We start from the raw sequence: 22,638 nt of genomic DNA on the forward strand, positions 1-22,638 counted from the left end.
ACCTGGCCGGGCTCTTATGGCGCGGGGAACACAAACAAACAGGCGGCCCCATGTGCTCGGGGACCCGCACAGACCCACGCAGGGACACCCGGGGATCCGCACCGCAAGACCCGGCACGCAGCCCCACCGCCACACCACCGGGACTGGTGCAAGGGGTCTGCTCCGTGTACCTTTATTTTCCCCCGAAAGCATTAGCACCCACAAATAAACACCCTGAAAAGCACGGAAAAAGGGGGGCAGAAGCGTCCTTCAAAAAATTAACCGGAGAAGAAGTGATTTTTTCAGAGATGGAGGGAGTAAAACGCATTCCAGGACAGAGGGGGTAAGGAGATAGGCAATGTAAAGGGTTCAGACTATCGTATAACCAGAGGGGGAAATGTCTTCTCACCACAAACATGCATCTGCATGATGTCTAGACAGTCATAAAAAGGGCAATTAAAGTACTGCAGGCTGCAGTAAGCTAATGTCTCCTCTCCCAGTCTAAACAGTTGAAACATACGGCACTAACTTTGAAAAAAATATATATAGGCAGAGAGAGAAAGACAAGTTTGTAAAGAAAAATGTTTTGAAATACCATTTTAAATAAGCCGGTAAATTAATTCAACCTTGTCAAATCTTTGCCTTATAACATATCAAATATTCCGCCTGCGTCCTGTCTAGACTGCGATAACAAAGGGCATTTAAAGCCCTGCAAGATGCGCTGACAGAGTAGCCATTTAAAGATGCAGTATTGCTTTCTCCATCTAAAACGATTTGTCAGATGGAGTTAAAACCAAAATGATAAGTAATCACTTCGGTTCGCAACCATTTAAAAAGAAAGAAAGAAAAAAAAAAAACACAACAAAAAACCTCCATAGCTTGTAGATCTAAATCCCACGGAAATCATCCCGATGTATCATTCCAGCAGCATTTGCTTATTTTTTTATTGTCACTCCGAGACATCGCTATCTCTGTGGCCACATGCATTTCCACAGTGGAGTGGTTAAGTTTTAAAAAGCCAGCTTCGAGTGTTAATTGCTACAAAACCAGGATTTGTGGAGAGCTGCTATTAAAACTCAAAGGGTTAACACTGAAAAGGATTTTTTTTTTTTAATTTACTTGAAAGCAGAAGGGTGAAACTGTCTCGCACAGCGAACTGCCCAGCCTCCATCACTGCCAGTTCAGCCTGGGCAGGCGCTGTCCTCAGGACAGCGACCCAGCGAGAAAAGTCTATGCAAACTATGAGGCTGCACACAGGGTTCCCACTTTTTCCTGACAAAGGACAGCTTTCTGTAAAAAAACAAAAGCAGATACAACCCTGTCTAACCCACAAAACTCTCCTCCCTTCCTGAGCTGTATCAGCTGTCGGGGATCTCAGATATATGCAAAATGCGGCTCAACAGCCCCGACCCAGGCTGCCCACGGTGGATCAGCGAGCAGCAAGCGTGCCTGTAGGGCTGCGGCCGGGTCACCTCTGCTATAGGGGTTGGTGATCCACGGCCCTACTTGCCTGTGCCACAGACTGAGACAAACCCACGGACAGGAAAAAGGGTCTGGGGGGCACGGCCAGCCCCCGCTGCACCCACACCCCATGGGTGCTCCCCCAGGACAGGGGCAGCAGCACCACAAGGTCAGGTTCATTGCAGCGTCCCTCAGCTCCTCGCCCTACTGCATCCCACCGCCACCTCGCTGCGCCTCCCTCTGCCTCCCCACCCTTGTTTCTTAATTATTATTTTAATAAGACTGTTTCCAACTTCACTTGCTCATTCCGCAATAGCCCAAGGGCTACAACTGTTCATTAGGCAGCATTTCTCTTTTAATTGCACTGACACAGATGTGTAGGTTATCTGGAAGAAATTACTAAAATGAGCAGTAAAGAACGGGGCTGGATGCTTTCCTCCCCTTACAGAGAGTTTAATTTACCACCGTTTCACCCCACACAGACAGCATCCTTCATCCCATTGCAGGTGCCACGGACACCTTCCTGGGGCACGTGCCATCCAGCACCCCGCACGCCTTGCAGCCAACAGACCAGACTTCAGGAAGCCTTTTTAAAGGTTTTCAGCAGAGGTCAAGTCCTATCGGAGTCACCCAGCCGTGCCCATGCCGTGTATTCACCCCAGCAGGGTGAAGCCTGAGGCCACGGAGACACCTTGCTCTGCGCCCTACTGCGGGATTTCTGCCAGGGCTGCCTCCAGGCGCTGCAGACATAGTGCAGGATCCAACCCCATGGGTCTCTCCAACAGGTCACTCTCCAGTGAGCACCTCCAACTTCATTTTTTTGTTTATTGTAATTGCTTTTGACTCCTCAGCAGGATATGGGAACACCAAGCCCAGCAGGGATGGGACAACGCCACCGGTTCTGAGCCACGCTCTGTGAGCCCCATGCCACCAGCTTCATCCCCTCCATGCTCAGGGCACCAGGATCAGGTGGGAGCCAGCCAGGCTCACCAGGATCCTCTGCACAGCAGCACAGCAGCACATCCCCAGGCACGGACCTGCTCTGCGTAAACCCCATCGCTTCTGCTTAGCAGCACTCAGGCTGTGAACCGGCCCCGGCGCTGCAGCTGTCAGAGCAGCCACGGGGTGTGCATGAGCTGCCTCTGCAATTCCTGCTGGCAAGAGCCAGACACATCGCAGCCTTGGATTCACTGAGAAATAGCTGCCGGTGTTATTCCTATTTAAAACCTCGATCTGAGTTTCATACGCTCGCTCTTCACACAATGCACACGCACATAAACACGGGGTGCAGGGAGCACCAGATCCAGAAGCATTCACTTCACCGACAGCGCTGCCTAATAGGGATTTCAGGTTTTGGCTCTCGGTTAGTATTTAATAGATTTTAATTCAATAATAAAAAGTATGAGCCTGCCAATTTTTTTTGTTATGTCTTCCTGCCAGGAAAAAAAAAAGAGAAACTGCAAGAACCTCATTACTAACTTGGGCACGTAGCGGGTCCCTCTTTCCCCTCTCCTTCACTGCAGCACCAGGAGCAGCACGAGGAGCGTGCAGCCAGCACAGGGGGACACAGACACACAGCAAGGGCTCAGGTCCCATCTCTGAATATAGCTGAAAGTTACACAAAGAACATTCTCCTTCAGCAAACCTCATCTTGGATTTAAAGCTGGGGAGTGCAGTGATGGGGGGATCACAATTGCTTCATGTCAAGCCTGCATTAAGGAAAAAAATAATCTTCCCTTCGTAGTGAGGGGACTTATTTGCTTTGTGTCTACTGAAAACCTTTAAAATTGCACTATTCTATTTCAATAAAACCCTAAGACTGAAGCATCTCATGTGCTAAAATCCAAGAGACAGAAGCCCATCAGTTCCATCCGTTATTTCTAAGTGCTCTGCTCAGGCCCGACTTGGTTTTGTGTCTTGGTCCTCGATGCTTTTTGGCAGTTTGCTCTAGACTTCCTGGCATGGGCTAAAAGGTTTTTATTTAGCTGGTGTCAGCTGAGCATCTGTGCCTGCGAGAGCTGGAGTGGGGGTGATCCCGACTGCATTTCAAAAGCACATTTCTTTCCGGGCACTGCCTGGGTGACTTTAAACCCATGCACGTTGGGGTCACGGGGTGAGTCCCCACAGGGCGTCCCCACCCCAGCCGAGCATCCCTGCCCTGCAGCGGGGTGCACCCCGACCCGTGCCCCTTCCCAACACACGGCTGGGGAAGCGTCCTGAGCCCGTCCTGTACAGCAGTGGTACAGGATGGAGGAGGGAGGCCCGAGCTGCAAGCCCAAACCCCTGCCCGTGGCTCGGCAGTGGCTTCGGGACAGAGCCCAGAGGGAATGGGCATCCCGTGGGATTTCACAGTGCGAACCCCAATGGGATGCCCTCTGCCTCTGAGCATCGCCTCGCCTAAAGGCAATGACCCAGCTCCTCGGTCCAGCACACTCTGCTGATGGGGAGGGCAAGCAGCGCAGTGTCTTCATGAAGCCTCCACATTCTGCTTTCCCCTTGCATTGCCGTGAAAGGGGCTGAGCCAAAACGCTCCCTATCCACCAAACTGAGGGAGCAGTCAGCATTCAGGAAGGCTGAACCCCAGACCCAGCTCTGAGACATCCTTTGTGCCACCCCGGGCAGCCCCTTGGCTTCTCCACATCAGAGGTCCCCCCGTGTAAAAATACTCAGCGAGATGTGGTGCCACGCAAACACCCCAAATAAATGCTAGAGCTAATGGCAAGTTCCTGCCAGAGAACTGCACGAAGGGAAAACAAAAGACCTATTAAAAGCCCTCCCTCGTCTCTGCCAGAAAGAAAACACTATTACCGAGTGCTCAGAGCCGTGCAGTAGAAGAGACCAGACGGAGGCTCAGACGTGCCCGGAGCACAGCACGGAGGGGAACCCGACCACACGGCCTCCCCGGGGAGGCCCCGGTGCCACAGGCACCCAGAGCCCAGCGCCCACCAGGCAGTGGGGGCTGATCCTGCACAGAAAGTGCTGCAAGGCCCACCTGCCCCTGATGTGAGGTGAAAGAGCTGGAGCTGAACCTGCTGAATTCGGAGTGAGGGGGGAGTTTGGTTGCTCCTGCAGCCAGCTGGCACCAATCCTGCACCCAATGCACCCTAAAGGCAGCCTGACCTTCTTCTCCCCACCACATCTCCAAAACTCCATCCCTCTGGCAGCAGCAGATCTGGGATGCCCTGGGACACCCCAAGCCACCCCAAAGAGGCCACCAGGTCCAGCGCCCAGCACGCCCTCAGGGCCCGGCATCCACCAGCCGGCCGCCTGCCTTCTGATGCTGTGTGTGAAGTATTTTTGGTACAGGAAGACTGACAGGTCCCACAATGAGGCTTTATCAGCGGCACGCAGCTATGGAAACAAACCAATTTAGACTAATATAACAATATAACGTAACATAACGAAGTACCCAAACTGGCAACAGTGCCACAAAGGACGGTGCATCTGGGCATTGCAGCGGGGAGCGCTGCCGGGAGCACCACCCAGCCTTTGGGATCAGGTCGGGTCTGAGTGTCAGACGGGTTTCAGACCATTAAGAAGTCAACAGGGATGGCATTCTCACGAGGTACACTTTTTATGGAAACCCTCCAACTCATCCTCTTACTCTGAAGTGCATCTAGATCAGGTGAGCAGCTCTTCAGCGAGGGCATCTCCTCCCTTCCCTCTGCGCCCCTGCCCTGAGGCCAGCACCCAGGAGAAGCAGGAGGGCAGGCAACAAGGCCCCACAGGGTTCACTGTGCCCCCCCAGCTCTCCTGGCTGTCCCTCGCAGAGGCTGAGGCTCTGCAGAATCACTGAATCATTGAGGTTGGAAAAGCCCTCCAAGATCATCTGCTCCAACCATCCCCCTACCACCAGTATCAGCACTGAACCATGTCCCCAAGCACCACAAACTGGTCCCCTCCTGGTGGTAGGGTTTCACGTCTGATTTACAGAACTTAGAGCCTGGCAACCATGCTGGAGACATCCAGCAGTCACCAGAAAGAAGGGGGAAAGCAGAACAGTTTATAAAACAGAGGAAAAAAAAAAAAGGCCCAGTGGAAGCTCATCCCCCTCGGGTCAGTCTGGGGAGCAGCGGTGCTCAGGATCTGCTTGGATCCGGTGTAAGAAGGGCTTAGCCCTGCATCCGCAGAGGCTCAGGCAGGGGTTCCCCATGGTGCCAGATCTGTCTGATGCTGCCAGCACCCAGCCCATGCCAGGCTGTGCTCCGTGTCCTGCGCCCCATCCCACCTCTCCGCTGGCTGTCCCTGCGGGGACACCCCCAGCTCCCCCTGAGCTGTGGCTCCTGGCCCCAGCCGGGCACGCTGCAGCTGCAGACAAGGACCCAGACAACAAAGGCGAGGCAGAAAGCCATCTGATAGCGGGAGCCGAGCCGTGCAGACGGCAGCGTTTCAAAGCCCACGGAGGTTTCCCCCCGCCTCTGCGCAGGCACCGAGGTCTGGAAACGCAGCTCCTCGCTGGGCCTCACAATGAGGCTGGCAGCAAGGTTACTGAAACGTCCCGCATCCCTCTGCAGATAACATCCATCTGGTAGGAATAAAAACCCCCGAAGTGTGTGACAAAAGAGACTGGAGACTGTAGGGAATGACTCGACCCAAAAAGAAAAAAAAAATAATATTTTTGCTATTTATATTCTAAGAAAATTGCACGCTTGCATTTGCATCTTTGCCTCCCTCCCCAGGGCACAAACGCGCACAGACCGTGGGACAGGGAAGGCCGGGGGAAGGGGGAAGAGCAGCGGGGCCAGAACAGCTCCCTGCTCACACACCTTCCCAAATCCCAGGGCCAGGCAACGGGTGCAAGTTGTACGGACCACGCAACAGCAACCTCCCAGGCTCTAAGAACTGCAACCAAAATAATAATTCTTTTTTGTCTCATTTTAGATGATGACTTCTGCTGATAAATGCTTGGTGAAAGCCTAGTGAATGCTCTGTAGGTATTACGAGCACGTTAAAGATCTAAGTGTGGTTATAAGCCAAGGTCATAAGCTCTATTGACTTCCCGGGCTCTATAACAATTGATTAGCTGTTTTTAAAATCATTTATTCATCACTTGTTAACACTTTATTTAGTCGTTTCTTCTCCAGCAGGCTAGGGATACCACATCTGGGCAGTGACGCCTTACTTCTGAGGTACTCTCAAAACTCAAATCTAAATTGAGAGAGATATAAATGCATTGATGATGCCTTGTAATACAGCACAGGCTCTTCTGCAAACTAATTCAGCTGAAACCCCAGGCTGCTTCAGCTGGGCTCCTGAGGACTTGATTTGTCCATCCTGGACGTGGGCAGCCCCTTCCATGCCCAACGGGAGCCTTGAAAGAAGTCAGGTTCTCGATCCAATTTCACAGATACACAGAAGTTTTTTTCCTCACTGTAAAGCTGGTCAGTAGTGAACATGAATAATGCCAAACGGAACAATACTCATGCTTCAAAAGGCACCCAGCCCTCAGAGATGTCTCTAAATTGAGCAGCAGCCTGGTGACATTTGGAAGCAAGCGGAAAGCGTCTGTCCCTGCAGGAGCCACCATGCCGGGGGCTGGCTCGTGTAAGGTCCCCCTGCAGCCAACTGTGGTGGTAACCACCCCACACTCTTCTTCCACAGCAAAAAGTCAGGAAGAAAAGACGATCCCTTACTTCCCTCCGGGCTGTCAGTTAGCAGCGCTTCAGCGTTCACAGACGTGCTGTGACCACGGGCACGAGTCCCTGCGGGCACCCAGCAAAAGCCGAAGGCTGGGGAGCGCCCGCGGGACGCCGGCCGCCACACCACCCCGCAGGGGATTTCTGCAGGGAGCACCTGCACACACAGCCTGTTTATGAAGCCCGTAAGGACCGTCTGTCGCTGATAATGGCACTAATTAGTACCTGCCACGGTCTGATTCTGAAGTCCTACCGGCCTATCAAAGCGGCCTTTAACCCAGGAGCACGTTGGCAGTGCCACAGCCACGGCTGCCCCAGCTCACAGGCCTCAGCGTGGGCCTGGAGGGGTTGAGGAGGTGGCAGAAATCCGTCAGTCCTCCCCGTGAGGCCTGAAGATGGCATCTTCCACGCACCCAAGAGGGCAGAGAGAAGCAACTTTCTCACCCCGAGAACAGATGAAGGGTCAGCGAGTGACCGGACATTCCTGCAGCAGCTGAATAGCTCGGGAGCCGCAGGCCCGGCCAGCTCGCTGCTTTTCGGTCATGTTGATTTAGAGCAAGGAGCTCGGAGGAATCGCAAATCGATTCTCTGTGCTCAGGAGGCAGGAAAACGTCGCTGTGCCAAGGCGAGGTGTCACCTGTGTTGGCACAGACAGGGCAACGGGCAGCCAACGGGCCTGGTGTGCAGGCACACACCTGAGCTGGAAGTGGCACTGGCATTTATCGGGCTGGGAAGGAAAGGAAAAGAAAGGGATTTCCCGAGCCCAACACTGCCTCATGGCAATAAGCCGTGACCTCCTCCTGCTCCTCGCTGTGTGTGCAGCTGGCAGGGGCAGGACCGGCCATTACCCGGTGAGGGAAGGGCAGGGGGCAGCAGGAGGCAGCGGCTGTCCCCTGCCCCTCGCAGGGAGATGCTCACAGCAAGCACAAGCTGGAGCCGAGGCGATGCTGGAGCCCAGCACACGGTGTTATTGCCCGGGGCGTTTTGGCAATGTGGAAGCAGCGAGACTGGACTCTTCGAAGTCAGGCGGGATTTTAGGAAGCTGCTCCTTGCCTCCCTCTGGACTTGCCTGGCTCTCGTGTGCTCACAGCTGGCTGTTCGTTTCCCCCATGCGTTTTGCCAACTTTTAAAACGCAAATCAGCCTCTGAAGGAGCAAGGTTTAAAGTCAGTGCTTTGACCCTGACCCAAGCCAGCGCCGGCTCCCCTCCCTTTCTTTCCTTTCCTCCATTCGCACATAACCTTCCTTCTCCTTTTCAGACACAATCAGCAGCCGAGGAGCAGGGCAGAGCCCCAGGCAGTGCCCGCAGCCCTTGGGCTGGCTGGAGCAGCACCTGCTGGCGGCTCTGTCTGACCCCGATTGTGCAACCCACCTGGCTGCCAGCACTGCAAAGTGCGCTTGGTCAAACAGGCGATGACACAAAGCAGGGAACGGAGCAAGCCACGTTTGTCCCGTTACACCTCTGTGCAACATGTGCCGGAAAACGATTTTTGGTTGCATTTGCAAAAAGATTCCCAAAAGCGGGTAAAAGCACTGCAGGCACTGATGTGGTGAAGCTTGGCTGCAGGAGCCAGCCCTGTGCCAGCAGTGGGGCCATCGGGGTGCCACTGAAGTGGGTGTCACCGAGCTGGCTGCAAGCAGAAGTGGCCGTGGTGCCATGCAGCAAGGTCTGCACGGGGCTGGGGATGCGGCATTCCCTGCAGAGCACAGCAGCCAGGCGGGAAGGGGACGGCAAAGCCCTGAAGCAGCGAGGGCAAAGACCCCAGAGGAGCACTCGGGCCACCCTCAGGCTTTGTTTCTCATCGCCACTTGCAACTTCACTGCACCAACTGTGTGAGGCTTTGCTGGCCACCGCCTCGGCAACGCCGGACAGGCAGCAGCAGCTCGTAACCGCAGCAGCGCCCAGCCAAGATGTGCTCCCCCGTCGGCAGATGGGATTTATTGCGGATGATTCGGCCTGGAATAAAAACATCAGCCCCACCTCTCACAGCGTATTTACTGAAAGCCACTAAATGTTAAACAGAGGCAAAAAGTGTAGACCAGCAACATCTGGAATGTATCCCTTCCTGCCTCTGCAAAAAAAATAAATAAATCATGCCCTATTCTTTTTGAGAAAGAAAAGTGATTATATAGAATTACAATGCTGGAAGGAGATAGAGAAGAGCAGAGATTTTCTTTGAAATGCTGTTTGGGCAGTTAAAAAGGGATAGTTCCAAAGAAGAAACAAATCACATCTCAGCTTCTTCCACCCTGTCTCAGCGCCAGGCTTTCCTCCCATGTGCTGGCTAAGATGCTCTCAGGAAAGCAAATGAGTTTTCCTCCTTGCAAGACCTTTAGGAAGCTCGAAAGAAAACCAACTGTAAGTCCTAACTGGCTGAAGGTACCTCCAAGAAATGATCATTCCTCCAATTCCTGCCAGGAAGATTTGGAAGAGAGTTGCTGCCTCTGGAGAGAAGGTACCTGGGGAGCAGCTGGCCAGGAGAGGAAGGGCCAGTTGTTACCCGAGAGAGCTGATGCTCCGTATCTCCCAGCAGAACAGAAAGGCTTCAAATATAGAAAGAGGAAAGGCTATCTGGAGTGCTGTGAGGATGCAGGGTCAAAACACCATACCACTTCCTCAGGCTCCCAATCCCAGCACGGCCAGGTGACAGCTCTGGGGCAAACAAAGCCACCGCTCTCCTCCAAGCCCACAGAAGTGCCTACAGCCACGAAATTATCCAGCTTTAACTGCATTGATCGGGCTGGAAGACAACGCTGAGGTTCTTGGCATGCTCGCCGTCAGGAGCGTGCAGCTGCAGGAACAACCCGTTTCTCACCTGTCTGCCCTTACAGCCCAAAAAATGACACCCCGTGTCCCTGCCAGCCCAGGTGCTGCGGGATGAGCCCGAGGGGCAAACACGGGTGAGGAGGAACCAATGCTCCAGCCGCCTCTCAAACCAAGCAGCGCCTCAGCAAATGACAGATAATTCTGATCTTGCAAACCAGGGCAAGGCTGTTCTAGAGCCAGTCCCATGGCGTGGCTCCTCAGCCCCCCGTGGCCCCGTCCCCTCATTGGGCTGGATGTAGGATTTCACGGGGACGCTGAAGTCAGATGCCGTAAAATCACTGCGCAGAAAAACAATGACACCTATTTTTGTACCAGCCAATTTAAGCTTGCATTTAGGTCCCCTCGCATACCCCTGCATTACATAAAGCGTTCCTTCCACTTGTAATGTGGATTTTTTAAAGGTCGCTTTGCTTAATTTAATAGAGCCTTAACGTGGGTCTGCGAATCCCAGGAAGCGTAACCAAGGCAGACACATGGCTGCGAGATGCAGCGTGATCCCGCCGAGAGCAGGCAGCAGAACGGGAGGGGATGAAAAGCACCTCCTGAGCCACCAACCTGCTGAGCCTGGAGTGCACTCATGGGCTGAAGAGCAGCGAAACCCTGTGGTCAAGTCAAAAGGGAAATTCCTGATCACCCGCACGGGGCTGGGAGTGCGGTGTGAGCCTTCCCCTGCTGCCCAGCCACACAACCTGGGCTAAGCCCTTTCAGAACTAAAAAAAAAAAAAACAAAAAACACTGCACTGATATAAAGCACGGAGCAAAATTTTTAAATTGAGGCTGTCACTTCATTTATCATTCCTCACCGTTCAGGCCTGGATGGCAGTCAATGGACACCGGGAAGTATTTTCCAAGAAAACCCATGAGGATGCTGAGGATTAAAAGCCACCAGCAGACACAGGAGCTGCAGAACCCGGGGCTGCACCCAGCACACAGCCCCGTGCCAGACCCGGCCTCGCTCCTCCGGGCTGCCTGAGCTGCAGGAGGTGAAGAAGGAGCGATTGATGGACGTTGCCATGAGCAAGCCATGCTAGAGAAACACAAAACGCTCGTGGCATCACAAGCCAACGACCGGTATCACTAAGGTGTTACACGTGTGTGTGTGTGAGCATGTTGGAGTGGAAGATGCTCAATGGAAAATGCATCCACAAATGGAAAAATGCATCTGCAAATTCAAGCAAATTCCCGTTACAGTAATATAGCCGTAACAACAGAAGTGAGACTCCTGTTTATTATAGGGAAAATTATTACAATTTAATATCATTTTACTCCACATTGTGTGAAGCAAGTGTCCATAAATCACATTGCCCCTTAAGGGTCCTAAAGGTGGCATCTAAGCCCAAAGCACCTTCAGATCTCAGTACCAACGAGCCTGGCCTGCACACATGGGACCAATGACTGAAGCCAGCAGAGCACAATACCAGCAGTGGTGGAAAGGGCAGAAAATCACGGGCAGAGCCAGAGCTGTTCCTCCAGGCAAGCAGCGAGACATCCCTCAGCAGGGACACTGGGCTCCAATGCCCTGGGCTAGCTGGGGACACCAATGGCACTAAGAACAAGACCAACCCCAGGCCACTGAGGTCTGATTCCCCCCCAGGGCCCTAGCAGTGAGCTGGTGTCCTTGAGCCAGCAGCTCCACGACCGGCAGCACCGCAGGCAGGGCAGCACGGGTGAGGTGTGCGAGGCTGGGGCACAGCATCACTTCTGGGGCATTTGGTGTTGTTACTAGCATGAAGCGCAACAATCAGAGTGTGAAACGGGAACACTACGGGGGAAATCTCCTACCCTCCCCGCACACAGCTCCACGGGCACACCGATTTCCCAGGAATCATCCAGGGCAGTGCTGCAGGTGGATGGATGGCAGTGGTGAGTGGCTTCAGAGGGACGTGGCGGGGAGTGGGGCTTGGGAACGCTGTCTAGGTGCTCAGGCCTTAGATGTCTTCAGGAGCTCATCCAAATGGCACTGCTCCCTTCCCACTTGCCCTGCAGGTAAAGCTAGCATGCAGCTTACACAATCTGTTGACTTAAATAAAGCAAGGGCAGAAGAAAGGGGTTCAGCCATCAGAAGAGGCACATCAGTACTGTGGGCAGCAGTCGGGGTCGCTTCCCTCTCCGAAGCACACCACGCACATCCGTGTCCCGGTCCCCTCCGTGAGCACATGCTGTGAGTGCAGCAGGATGGTCAAACCCTTCCCGGCTTCAGTCAAAGGACAACGAAGTCACGTTGCCAAATTCTTCCACCTTTTTGGCCAGCACCAATGCTTAAATTCAATGTACAGAAACCTAAGTCCAGGAGCTCTGTGCTTGGAGTCCTCCAGACACCAGCAGCACCTGAGCGGTGCCTGCACAAGCATGGCAGGGCCTGGGGGCTCGGGGGAACATCCACGGCCAGACCTCGCAGTGCTCACTGCAATCCACTCGCCTCCGCAGCCACGAGAGGTTTCTGAAGCACCACGAGCTCTGCAAGCACAAGGTCTGGTCGGGTACGCTCATCTCAGGTGCAAAGCCCCCACGCGCTGTGCAGGTCTCAGCCAACTCAGGCACCCGAGTGCACGGCACGAGCAAACACTGCCTAACCCAAACCGAAACACCAAAACCTGAACAAAGCGATTCTGAAGCGGATGCAGCCAGAACTGCTTTTGTTATCAGTCACAGAGGGGAAAATTCATTCTCACAATGAGTAAAATGGCACGGAGGTAGAAGAAAGCCACCTTGTAAGATGCAGGGCTCCTTCCCTCCGAGATTCAGAAGCACTGAGGATGCATTTGGGAGGAGGGACAGCCCAGCTGGCCACCACCATCCCTGCCGAGACATCGTGCAGCCATTCTGCATGATGTGCAAATGAGAAATGCTATCAATCATCATGAGCCACACGTTAATTATGGATTAAGCCAAATTCTGCATGTAAAGGATATAATGGCCGAGGTCTGCAACAGCAAAGGCCAGGACTTTGCTACTACAAACACCACAGTGCACGTTATCGTCTGCATCTCAAGGAAGGCAGAGGAGACTACCAAAGCCGTTCAGATGGTGAGTTCCTTAGGAAACATGCTAGACACTCAATCCCTTTCTTGTACCAGACCTATGCTAGCATTTAAACAGAACCTCCTGTAGTGATCTTTAGCAAGGAACAGATGTGTTTTTTGAGTAATGGTTAGTGTTACTTAACTGGTTATATTCACTAATGTAATTGACACCTATTCCATCATCCTTAATACACCCACTTCTTTCTCCGATACCATAAATAGATTAGAAAAGTTTCTGCAGATGGCCATGACCCCATTTGTTTGTGCACTTAGCCATGTATGAATCACTCTTGGCTTGTAGCAGCACTCTGGAATTACTGAAAGATAACTAGTCGGCACAGACACCAATAAATGAATCATGCTTTCCACAAGACCAAACCTTTGGGCTTTTACAGACTCCAATTACAAAGTAAGAAGAAAAGAACAAAGAAATTACTCAGTCTATTTGCACAAAGTCATGCAGAGTTGATTCATAGTTTTACAGAATTATTACTGACAATCATTTGTAGGGGGTTAGAGTAACAAACCAGCTACTTAACATATTGGGCAGGATGGAGAGAGCAGAAAAAAAATCCCCAAACCACGTCCTGCATGTGATTCTTTAAAAGTTGCATCGATTTCTCTGCAAGCGCCTCTTTTCACTGTCAGTATGTTCCAGGCCAGGGGGTTAACCGGCTCTCCTTCTCCAAGGCTGAATAGTGCTTTGCTGGGCTGCCTGCAGGCTCACAAACGTGGGCAATGGGCAATGCTGCTGCACCTGCTGCAGCGCGCGCCTCGTGCCAGCAAAACGCCGCACGCACGGCTCCTCGTCACGGCCTGCACGAGCAGGGCCTGGTGAACGGATCTCAGAACTGACACGTGCAAAAGCACTCGCATTTCTGGGTGTACGATCCCGAATATACGCTGCGAGGGAAAGATCAGGCAGTCAGAGGCGTTTTATTAAGGATATGTGAGAGACTGAATGCGCCGAGCATGAATGTGTGAGCCACTTGAAAGGGCCGTGGACATCCACCAACACTGACAACTTGTGAGGCAAGTTTCAGGAGATGTGCAAGATATCTTTGTGTAATGCCACAGCCGGTGACAACACTGCCACATACCACAAATAGACTAACCATGGAGCGTAAACCTAGTCTTGCATCAGCTGGGAATCAGAAGTCTGATTACTTGGGAAAATTGGGGGTCCTGTACCAGTTATCACCTGAGCAATGTTATCTTCCTTTACACGCTCAAAACGAAGTGTTAAGGTAAAAAATGGAAAGGTGATAGGAGACTTGGTGCCATCCTGACCCCCATCACATGCACCAGTGCATCTGTGTTACAGCTGCATCGGCAAGGCCCACGGCCACGCTGCCTGGCAGCCGCCCCAGCAGCACCACGCAGCAGCGAGGGATGCAGTAACAGGGATGGCACCCAACAGAACAAAGTCACCGCATTTTGGAAAAGGACACAAGTTAAACACGATGCTGTTTGGTAAGACCTTGCAGTGCTGCTACCCTTTGCACTTACCTAAGACCCAACTTAACAGGGTCATTGAGCTCGCAGATGAAGCAAGCAGCCTTCCTACACACCGGCTGAGCTTGGTGCTGGGCAGAGCTCCCAGCCACGTACATCTTGGAGCCAGTGCTCAGGACAGGCCAAAAGCAGGACAAAAAGAGCGGCTACACAGCTCTGCACCACTTTGCCTGCTTGTCCTTCGTCCTTAAGGCCGCTCACTGCCCAACAGAGGTAAACCCAACCCAAACTGGCTACAAGAAGGAAAGATGTTATGTGAGATTTAAACACAAACCTTAATAAACGTTCTCAATTCTTACCCCTCTCCTACTCCATCCTTACTACATAAAGTAAGGCAACGAGCTCTCTTGTATAAGAATATGTAGGCGATGACAACCTCCTCCCTCCACACAGAGTTTATCTGAGGATGTGCAGCAGATAGAAGGGGAAGAAAAAGGTTCCCAGCAGCACCACTACGGCAGCAGCAGGCTCTCCAGAAGGCTTCTGATTCAGGGTCTTCGGGTGCAACAGCAGACCAAAAGGATGCATGTGCTGAATGGGAACCTCTCCTTCCAGGTGGAAAAAAAAGCTAAGTCAGGAACCTGCAGCGTTAGGTGGGAGCTCAGCTGAATGCTGTACAACGTGCTGCAGCAGAAATGCTAATGCAGGCTTAGGTTTCACACTGGAGATATTTCAAAAGATTTGCAAAGCTTTGATAATATTTAACATCTCTGCTAATTTCTTTTTTTGGTGTAATCATAAATTTACCATAGTAGCCAAAAGATCTGGGATGAACTACAAGTTCCAGCTGGCTGCAAAGCAGACAGGAATAATGTGCGCTGTTACTATTTTCTCTCACAACATACCTCTGCAGAACTGACTTAAAATGAGAAAAGAAATTGTGAAACTGTCATTACAAAGAAGCATTTAAAATGCAGATCAAAGTGCTGCCTTGGAAGCTGTATTCCTTGCCAAAGCATCAAAGCTCTCCTTACTCTCAATAGCTCCCCAAATCCTCTGATTTGGACGATAAACTTCTACAACTGAAATCCATCTGCTTCAAAAAAATAAAAAAACAAAACCCAAAAAACTCCGTTCTCTGGTTACCAATGACTTCTTTAACGAGTTCTTTTTAAGCTATTTCCTTGTAGTGCTAAATCACTTAACTTCACAAGGGGTGTGTGCCTGCGTACACACACAGACCCTGCCCCAACACACACAGACCCTGCCCCAACACTTCTCCAGGTACTGACATCTCGGCGCTCAGAGGCACGCAGCTCTCGTGCACAATGCCCGTGCTGTGGACCTGCACCCCGAGGGGTGCCAAGCCCGCAGCGATGCAGCAGGGATGCAGCAGCCCATGGGACTGACTCCAAAGGGCAGAGAGGCAGGATAGGATCACATCCTGGTCCCGTGGAGGCGAATCCTGCCCCCAAATCCTGGTGCTGCGCAAGCAGTGCCTCCGCAGGGCCGATCCCCGCCGTGTCTCCTCACCTAGGACCTGCCGAGCCACCTGCCTTCCGCCACCCAAAGAATTATAAAATAATCAGGCGGCAATTTCGCCCCGCAGACGGGATGAGCACTGCAAAAAACATCCCCAGCACCACTAATGAGTCCTTTGCTTTATGGACGTCTGGGAGTGTGCTCACGGTGTGAACAAAGTTTCTAGCTAATTGCAGCAAAGTGGCCCTTGCACAGCTCTCCCCGCGAGCTGCCCAGCCAGGTTTTATTACCTCGCATGTAATCAGCCACCAGGAGATGCACGCTATCAGGGAACCCGAAGGATCTGATTAGATAAACTGCACACCACGCACGGATCTCCCTGCAGGAAGCAAGGCGACAGTCGGGTTTTAAAATGAAAAGCCATTGCAAATAAATGACCTTTCTTGGCTAATTAGAGTTACCAAATTCTGACGGTTGCTGTTACCTGAAACAAGACCAACAGACATGACTGCACGGCGAGTTACTCAGGAAAGGAGCTGGACTCTAATTACCGCCTATTAGTGACACCGTGTATTTTGGTACTTCCCCTGGAAAGGTCTCCTCACATCTATCCATTTATAATTTAGGTTTACAAATTCATTCTAAAGCTGGATTTATCTAACCACCAACTCTCAGCCCCGGAAAGCTAAAAATATTAGTACATTTGGTGAGGAACAGCGAACAGAAATAAATAAGCAGAGGGAAGGTGTGCTTGTAGGTACTCCTCTCTCCATCTGCAAAGCAAGCAGCACTCGTGAGGCTCATTCAGCACCCTGAAAATTTCTTTGGGGGGGGGGTTCAGACCCCACCTTGGGAGCTCTTGGCTTGAAGGAAAGCAGGAGGGGTGCAGCATGTCACACACTCCTCAATGCCAGCACTCTCGCAGGCAGGATCTGAAAGCACAACACCGGGTGAAACGAAGGCAAGCCAGGGGCTCGTTCAGGGGGCGGAGGAGATGCACCTCCTTCAGACACAGCCTAACAGGACTTACTGTGTCAGACACCCTCCCGAATACACCCTGATGCCGAGGGAAGAGGAGGCATTAGCCAGCTCGTGTTTCCGTGCTGCATTATGCATGATTCCAGGCGCCTCTGAGCGCGGGTGTCGCGGGGCTGCGACCCGCCTCGCCTCGCCGGTGCTGCGCGGTGCAACGCGATCCAGGTGTTCACCCAGGGGAGAAGAAAAAAAAAAAAAAGGAAAAAAAAAAAAAAAGCAGACTATTTTTCCTCCCATTTCCTCCTCTGTGTCTTTTAATTCTGCCATTCAACCCTGGTTATAAAACGCTCCGATTACATCGCTGCTCGAGGGCACAAAACCAACCCTGCCTTTATGACCCCAGTGCTGCCCCGGCCGGGGGTGACGGTGGGAGCGCGCCCCGGGCACGGTGCTGTGGGGGTGCACCCAGTGATGCTGCCCTGGGCGAGAGGCAGTGCTCGGCGTGGATGGGGAGGCAGCCAGGGACACACGGGATTCTCCTGGGTTTGGCTGAAGTCAAATCGAGAGCCACAACCTGAGCACGCTTTGTGAAAACACTCTGCAGACGGCTAAGGGGCCGGTGGCAGCCCCGTCTTCCCTGTGGGTGCTCCTCCTGGGGGAAAGCTCGAAGGGGGGAGGAAAAAAGAAGTGAACGTGTATTATGCAGTCCTGAAAGAGCCTGGAACTGCCACTGATGCGGTGTCAGGGGAGAAAAGATCTGCCAAAAAAGCAGCCCGAAGTGGAAAGGAGCACGATCCCTGCTCGAGCCGCCAGCATTTGGTTTGTTATTAAACCGAAGAATGTGAAAACCTCAAAGCCTCGGACAGAAACCTCCCTGCCGGCTCGCTCGCCCCCCCCAGCACCTCGCCCCCCCTGGCCCCTTAGCTAGGGCCAGCACAGCAGCCAGACCTCTGCAGGACCTCTGAGGAACCTCCCGGCTCCCCGCACCGTCCCAGCCCTGCCCGGGCACCGCAGCCCCTTTGAAACCCCCCCCGGGCACGAAGCAGCCCTGGCACAGGTCAGGTCCCCGCCGCTGGGGCTGGATGGAGAGGGCCAGCAGCCGCGGGATGCTGGAAAACCCAGCTGGCCGTGCTGCCCGCTGCAGGTGAGCAGGGAGCTGGTGGGGAGGCAGGCACGCCGCCGCGCCAAATAATTAGTTATTTACGGACTCTTCCGACGCGCAGCTCACCCCTGACCTCCGTCACCCCGCCGAGGCGATTAGCGACCACTGCCGCAGACGTCTGGCTGCCCAGCACCGCCGGCACCACGGCGCGGCCAGGGCAGGCCCCGGCCCCCTTCCCAAACACCCCCCACCGGCCTAATCCTAATCCTAATCCGGGAGCCGCGCAGGGTCCAGCTGCTGCCGCTGCGCCGCAGCCCGCTGTGTGGAGCAAAGCCTGCGAAGAAATAGTTTTGGGCATCAGTTGCACGGTTAACCTAATTAGAGGGTTAAATTAGGAGAGTTTACAGCTCTGCCACTTTCCCGAAACGTGCCGGCGTGGTAACTTTGGGCTGGGAAATGAGAGAGCATCTGGTGGTAGCTGCCCAGAGGTTCCCTCAAAGTCCTATTGAAAAGGTAAATACAAATCAAGGTGTCTGAGGGGAGCAACGCTGTAAAACGAATTTCTCTCAGGGAGGTTCAGCTCTGCCCTCCCCACTGAAGCCAGACGGAGGGGGCGATGGGGTCACGGCCCCAACAACGCCCCCACAGCCCCATCAAGGCACCGGCAGCGACAAAACCTATCCGAAACGAAGGGAGAAAGAGCAGCGGTGATGGAGCTGGGTGCTGGGCTCCGGGAGGTGACAGGGACAGGCCGGCTGACAGCAGCCTGCTCTAGTGGCTCAGGGCCCGTCCGGCCCCAAAAAGGGGCACCTTGTGGGGTCCTGGGGTGCCCCCCACACCCCCAGGGTGGCACACACACAGCGCCCAGCCCAGGCACCTGCCTCCCACTGTGCCGGTCCCATGCTGAGAAAAAGAAGACCAACACCAAAATGCTCTCGCTGCAAGGTCCGAGCACAAAATGGAAAAACCAGAGAGCTTCCAATAAACCCTCACGCCAGCAGGCTGGGAGCGAAGCTTTTCCTCCAAAAGGCGCTGCCCGCTCCAATCCCCAACTTTCACCGTACCCACGAGCCTCGCTCAGACCCGGGGCCAAGGCTGTGCTCCTGGAACCCTGTGGGACACAGCTCGTGCTGGCTGAGGCTGACAGAGGCAAGAACTGGATCTGACAGAGAAAAGCACTGGATCTTCAGTATTTACACGCTGCCATTGGTATGCACGCCTAGCCCGGCCTGCTCGAGTCAGGGAAGAATAATGGTCTATTCAGTCCCGGCAGTGTTAATAAAATCAGGCAAATCCAGCTTAGTTTTGTCTGAACACGAATGAGATTAAATCAAGATTAAATGTGCAGCCGGCACAAAGGGGATGGTTGGTGCGAGGATTGGGCAGGAACACGTTTCCGTAGCGGTGTGCGAGCGCCCGCGGAGCTTCCCCGGGCCGCGGCCACCTGAAGGGAGCAGGGCTGCAAGGGGACGAGGTGCGGGCAGGCGGCACCAGCCGAAAGGCACCCCAAATAGCCAGGGACCGATGCCGGCCCTAACACGGCGCTCCGCAACCCCGCTGGAGGTAACGGGGCAAAGTCTGTGCTGCCAGGGGCTGGCACGGCTCGGCTCAGCCGACTTTCCCCTACACCCACCGGGAGCCAGCCTGCCCCAGCCCCACGCTGGGGGTGTGGGAAGCGAGCCCCTGCCCCGGGCTCTCGTTTGGGGCCGGTTTGCATCGGGTTTAGGGCCCTGGGCACGCAGCGAGGTGTTCAGCAGGGTGCAGCCTGATGTCCCACACCCAGCCCGGGACGCCCCCAAAGCCTTCCCCTGCCGGAGGCAGCACCGAAGGCGGCTGAGCCCCGCTGCCCAGCCCCGCACGGCTCCCCCCCAGCTCCGGCTCCTTCCTGGCCACCGGGGCGAGGGCGAGCGGCAGCCGGGCAGCGGTGGCCACGGAGGGCAGGCGCTGTCCTCGCTGCTCCCCGGAGCTCCTAAAGCCCGGCTGGCCGGGGGGGGACACAACCGGGCACGGCTCCCCGGGAGGGGGCTCGGGGCCCCCCGGCACAGACGGGAGCGGCTCGGGGGGGGGCGGCCAGGAGGGGACCCGAGGGGCGGGAGGCGGCGGGGCCGGGGTGGCCCCGGGGCCACGCGTGTCGCCTCCCCGCGCCACCTCCCACGAGTGTCCCCCCCCCACGAGCGGCACCAGCCCCGCGTGGCGCCCCCCCCACGCGTGCACCCACAGCCCCGCACCCCCCATGCGCGAACCCCCCACGCACGCAGCCCCCCCCCACGCGTGCACACTCAACGCACGCTGCTCCCCTCGCACACTCGCCCCTCGCACCCTCGCCCCCCCTGCAGGCCCCCCCCCCAGCCGGCCGGGCACTTACTGATCTCCATGCTCTGGAACAAAGACCTTTTGCAGTTGCATGTGCAGGACACATTGGGCTGAAGAGCTACGGCCGTGCTGTTCAGACCCATTAAGTTATACATTTAAAAAAAAAAAAAAAAAAAAAAAAGGAGAGAGAGAGAGAGAGTAGAGAAGAGAAGGAAAAAGGGGGGGGGGGGGGATAAAAAATTAAAAAAAAAAAAAAAAAAAAAGAAGGCGACGGCGACACAAAGAACTTCCCGGCCGCCGAGCGCTCTCCGGGCAGCACCACATAAAGCCGGGGCTCCTCCTCGGCGCGGGGGGGGGGGGAGGTGGGGGGGGAGCCGGGGGGAGGGCAATGCAGCTGCGAGCAAAAATTGGAAATAAAAAACCCGGCGCTGCGCAGCGCCCCCCCCCCCGCAGCGGCACGGCCCGGCACGGCACGGCCCCGCCGAGCCCCCTCCGCTCGGCTGCCGCTGGGCCGCTGGGGGCGGCTGCCCGGCGAGCGCTCGTTTTCCTTCTGCGCTTAATTCATTAATTATTTTTTTTAATTTTTTTTTTTTTTTTCTCCCCGGGGGGGGGTGCGATGCGATCGCTGCCCGCCCCTCTCCTCCTCCTCCTCCTCCCTCCCCCCCCCCCCCTCGCGGCTCATTCACGGCCCCGCGGCCGCCGCCAGCCGCGGGCGGGCCCCGTGACGTCAGCGCCAGACGGGGGCTGCCCCTCGCGCCGCCCCCCCCCTCCCCGCCCCCCCCTCCCTCCCCGTAACCCCCCCCCAGGGCCCCGCTCGCCCCGAGCCCCCCCCGAGCCGCAGTCTCCCCGGGGGACCCCCCCTGGGAGGGTCCCGACGAGGCGACCGGGGGATTTGGGGGGAAAAATGCGGGTTTTAGGGGCGGGGGGGGGGCTCGCCGCGATGTTTGCTGTCGCGGACCCCAAAACGCGCGGATTTTGGGTGGGTTTTGGTCGTCCCGGGAACGGAGCCCGGCTGCTTCTAGCGAGGTAAAAGGGAAAAACTTCATCCCTCCCCCGAGGGCTCGGTGTGCCGAGGTGCAGTCAAACCTTCTTCTTTTTTTTTTTTCCTTTTTTATTTTTTTTTAGGGGAAATGAACCTGAGGAAACGGGGGGGGTTATAATGCAAACGCTGGAAGCAGCCTCGCAGCGCTGGGGCGAAGGAGCTGCTGCTGGGTGAACGCAGCTCCCAGGAGGTGCAGACAGCCCTGGCACCTTCCTGGGGTGCCCTCCCCCCGAGAGCCCCCCCAGCCGGGATTTAGGGTCGGGGACGGGAGAGGAGCCCCCAGGACTGCGCTGAGGGGGCCAAGTGCCCCCCATGGAAACCCCGACCCCTGTGCAAAGCCGGAGGTGGACGGATGGTGCCAAGGCTGGTGCCGCTTTGCTCTTGGGGAAGCTTCAATTTTGATTCCCCTCCCCAAAAATCGCCTTTCTTTCTCCACGATTATTTACAAACCAACGCTAAGCAAGCGCCTGCGCTTCACAAAGCCTCCGGAGGCCCCGTCTGGTCCTGAGAAAACGCCCAGAGAGGAGGAACGAGGAATTGCCAGGTTGTTTAATCTTTTACTCCTTGCCACCCGCCAGATGGTAACTCCCAGCGCTTACTAATCCGCAGGAGCCACGGCGGAGGATCGCGCCTCTTGGGTGGAAGCGAGCTTCGAGGTTTGGCTTCCCGGTGCTGCTCGGAGGCACTGCTGAAGCCCAGGAGCCCGGGGAGTGATGTGGAAGCCCCCCTGGAAGCCCCTCCTGGAGCTCACTCCACGGGCGGCAGCCTCAGCCCGTGGGGAGCACGGGTGGGTGCTGGGGGCTCAGGGCCCACTCAGCCCCTCCCCAGGCTGTGGCGAGGTGCTGGAAAGAAATCATGGCCGTGACTGCCATCAGTGGTGGCAAGCACAGGGAGCGTCCAGGAGAAGCAGCTTGCCAAAAATTACCTGGAAAAAAAACCTACACGAGGAGCGGGAACGAAGCACTTCCAACCCTATTTTTATATCCCGCTCCCAGCTTCGCTTTCCTTATCCGTGGCGTGGGAGGAGTGACGCTCACCTGCCTTTGGGCTTCGTCCCTTCCACTTGGTACTGAAATTGCAGTTTCTCTTATGCCAGGCAAATTTCTCGAAATGCTGTGTGAGGAGGCGAGGAGTGGGCCAAGGGCCTGCCCACCTCAGGAGGGCCAGCTCGCAGGGCAGAGCAAGGCACACGCAGCCATCCGGGCCGTGCACCCACCTCAGACAGCGCCACATGCTGCCCCACGCTGTTATTATTCAGCTGGAGTCGCGGTGGTGTCGTAAAGCAAATGGCGACTGAGTATCAGAGACACAAACCCAACATTTTAGATTTTTTCTGACATTTTA

General features: G+C 54.9%; 1 protein-coding gene and 1 long non-coding RNA gene across 2 annotated transcripts in view; one reads left to right on the forward strand and one right to left on the reverse strand.

The window, feature by feature from the left end:
• The window catches only part of PMEPA1 (prostate transmembrane protein, androgen induced 1), a 42,787-nt gene extending 22,317 nt beyond the window's left edge, over nt 1-20,470 (reverse strand). The window contains exon 1 of the mRNA XM_038166168.2: nt 20,305-20,470. Within this exon, the coding sequence (XP_038022096.1) occupies nt 20,305-20,407 (103 nt within the window). The 5' untranslated portion in view covers nt 20,408-20,470. The remainder of the gene's footprint in view (nt 1-20,304) is intronic.
• A 242-nt stretch (nt 20,471-20,712) lies between these two features.
• LOC113845753 (uncharacterized) lies at nt 20,713-22,505 on the forward strand. The gene is made up of 2 exons (XR_003501509.3): nt 20,713-21,278; nt 21,378-22,505. It is a non-coding gene; the product is annotated as an uncharacterized lncRNA (long non-coding RNA).
• The last annotated feature ends 133 nt before the right edge of the window (nt 22,506-22,638 follow it).

This window comes from Anas platyrhynchos, chromosome 21 (assembly GCF_047663525.1).
Source record: "Anas platyrhynchos isolate ZD024472 breed Pekin duck chromosome 21, IASCAAS_PekinDuck_T2T, whole genome shotgun sequence".
In the NCBI taxonomy this organism is placed as follows: Eukaryota; Metazoa; Chordata; class Aves; order Anseriformes; family Anatidae; genus Anas; species Anas platyrhynchos.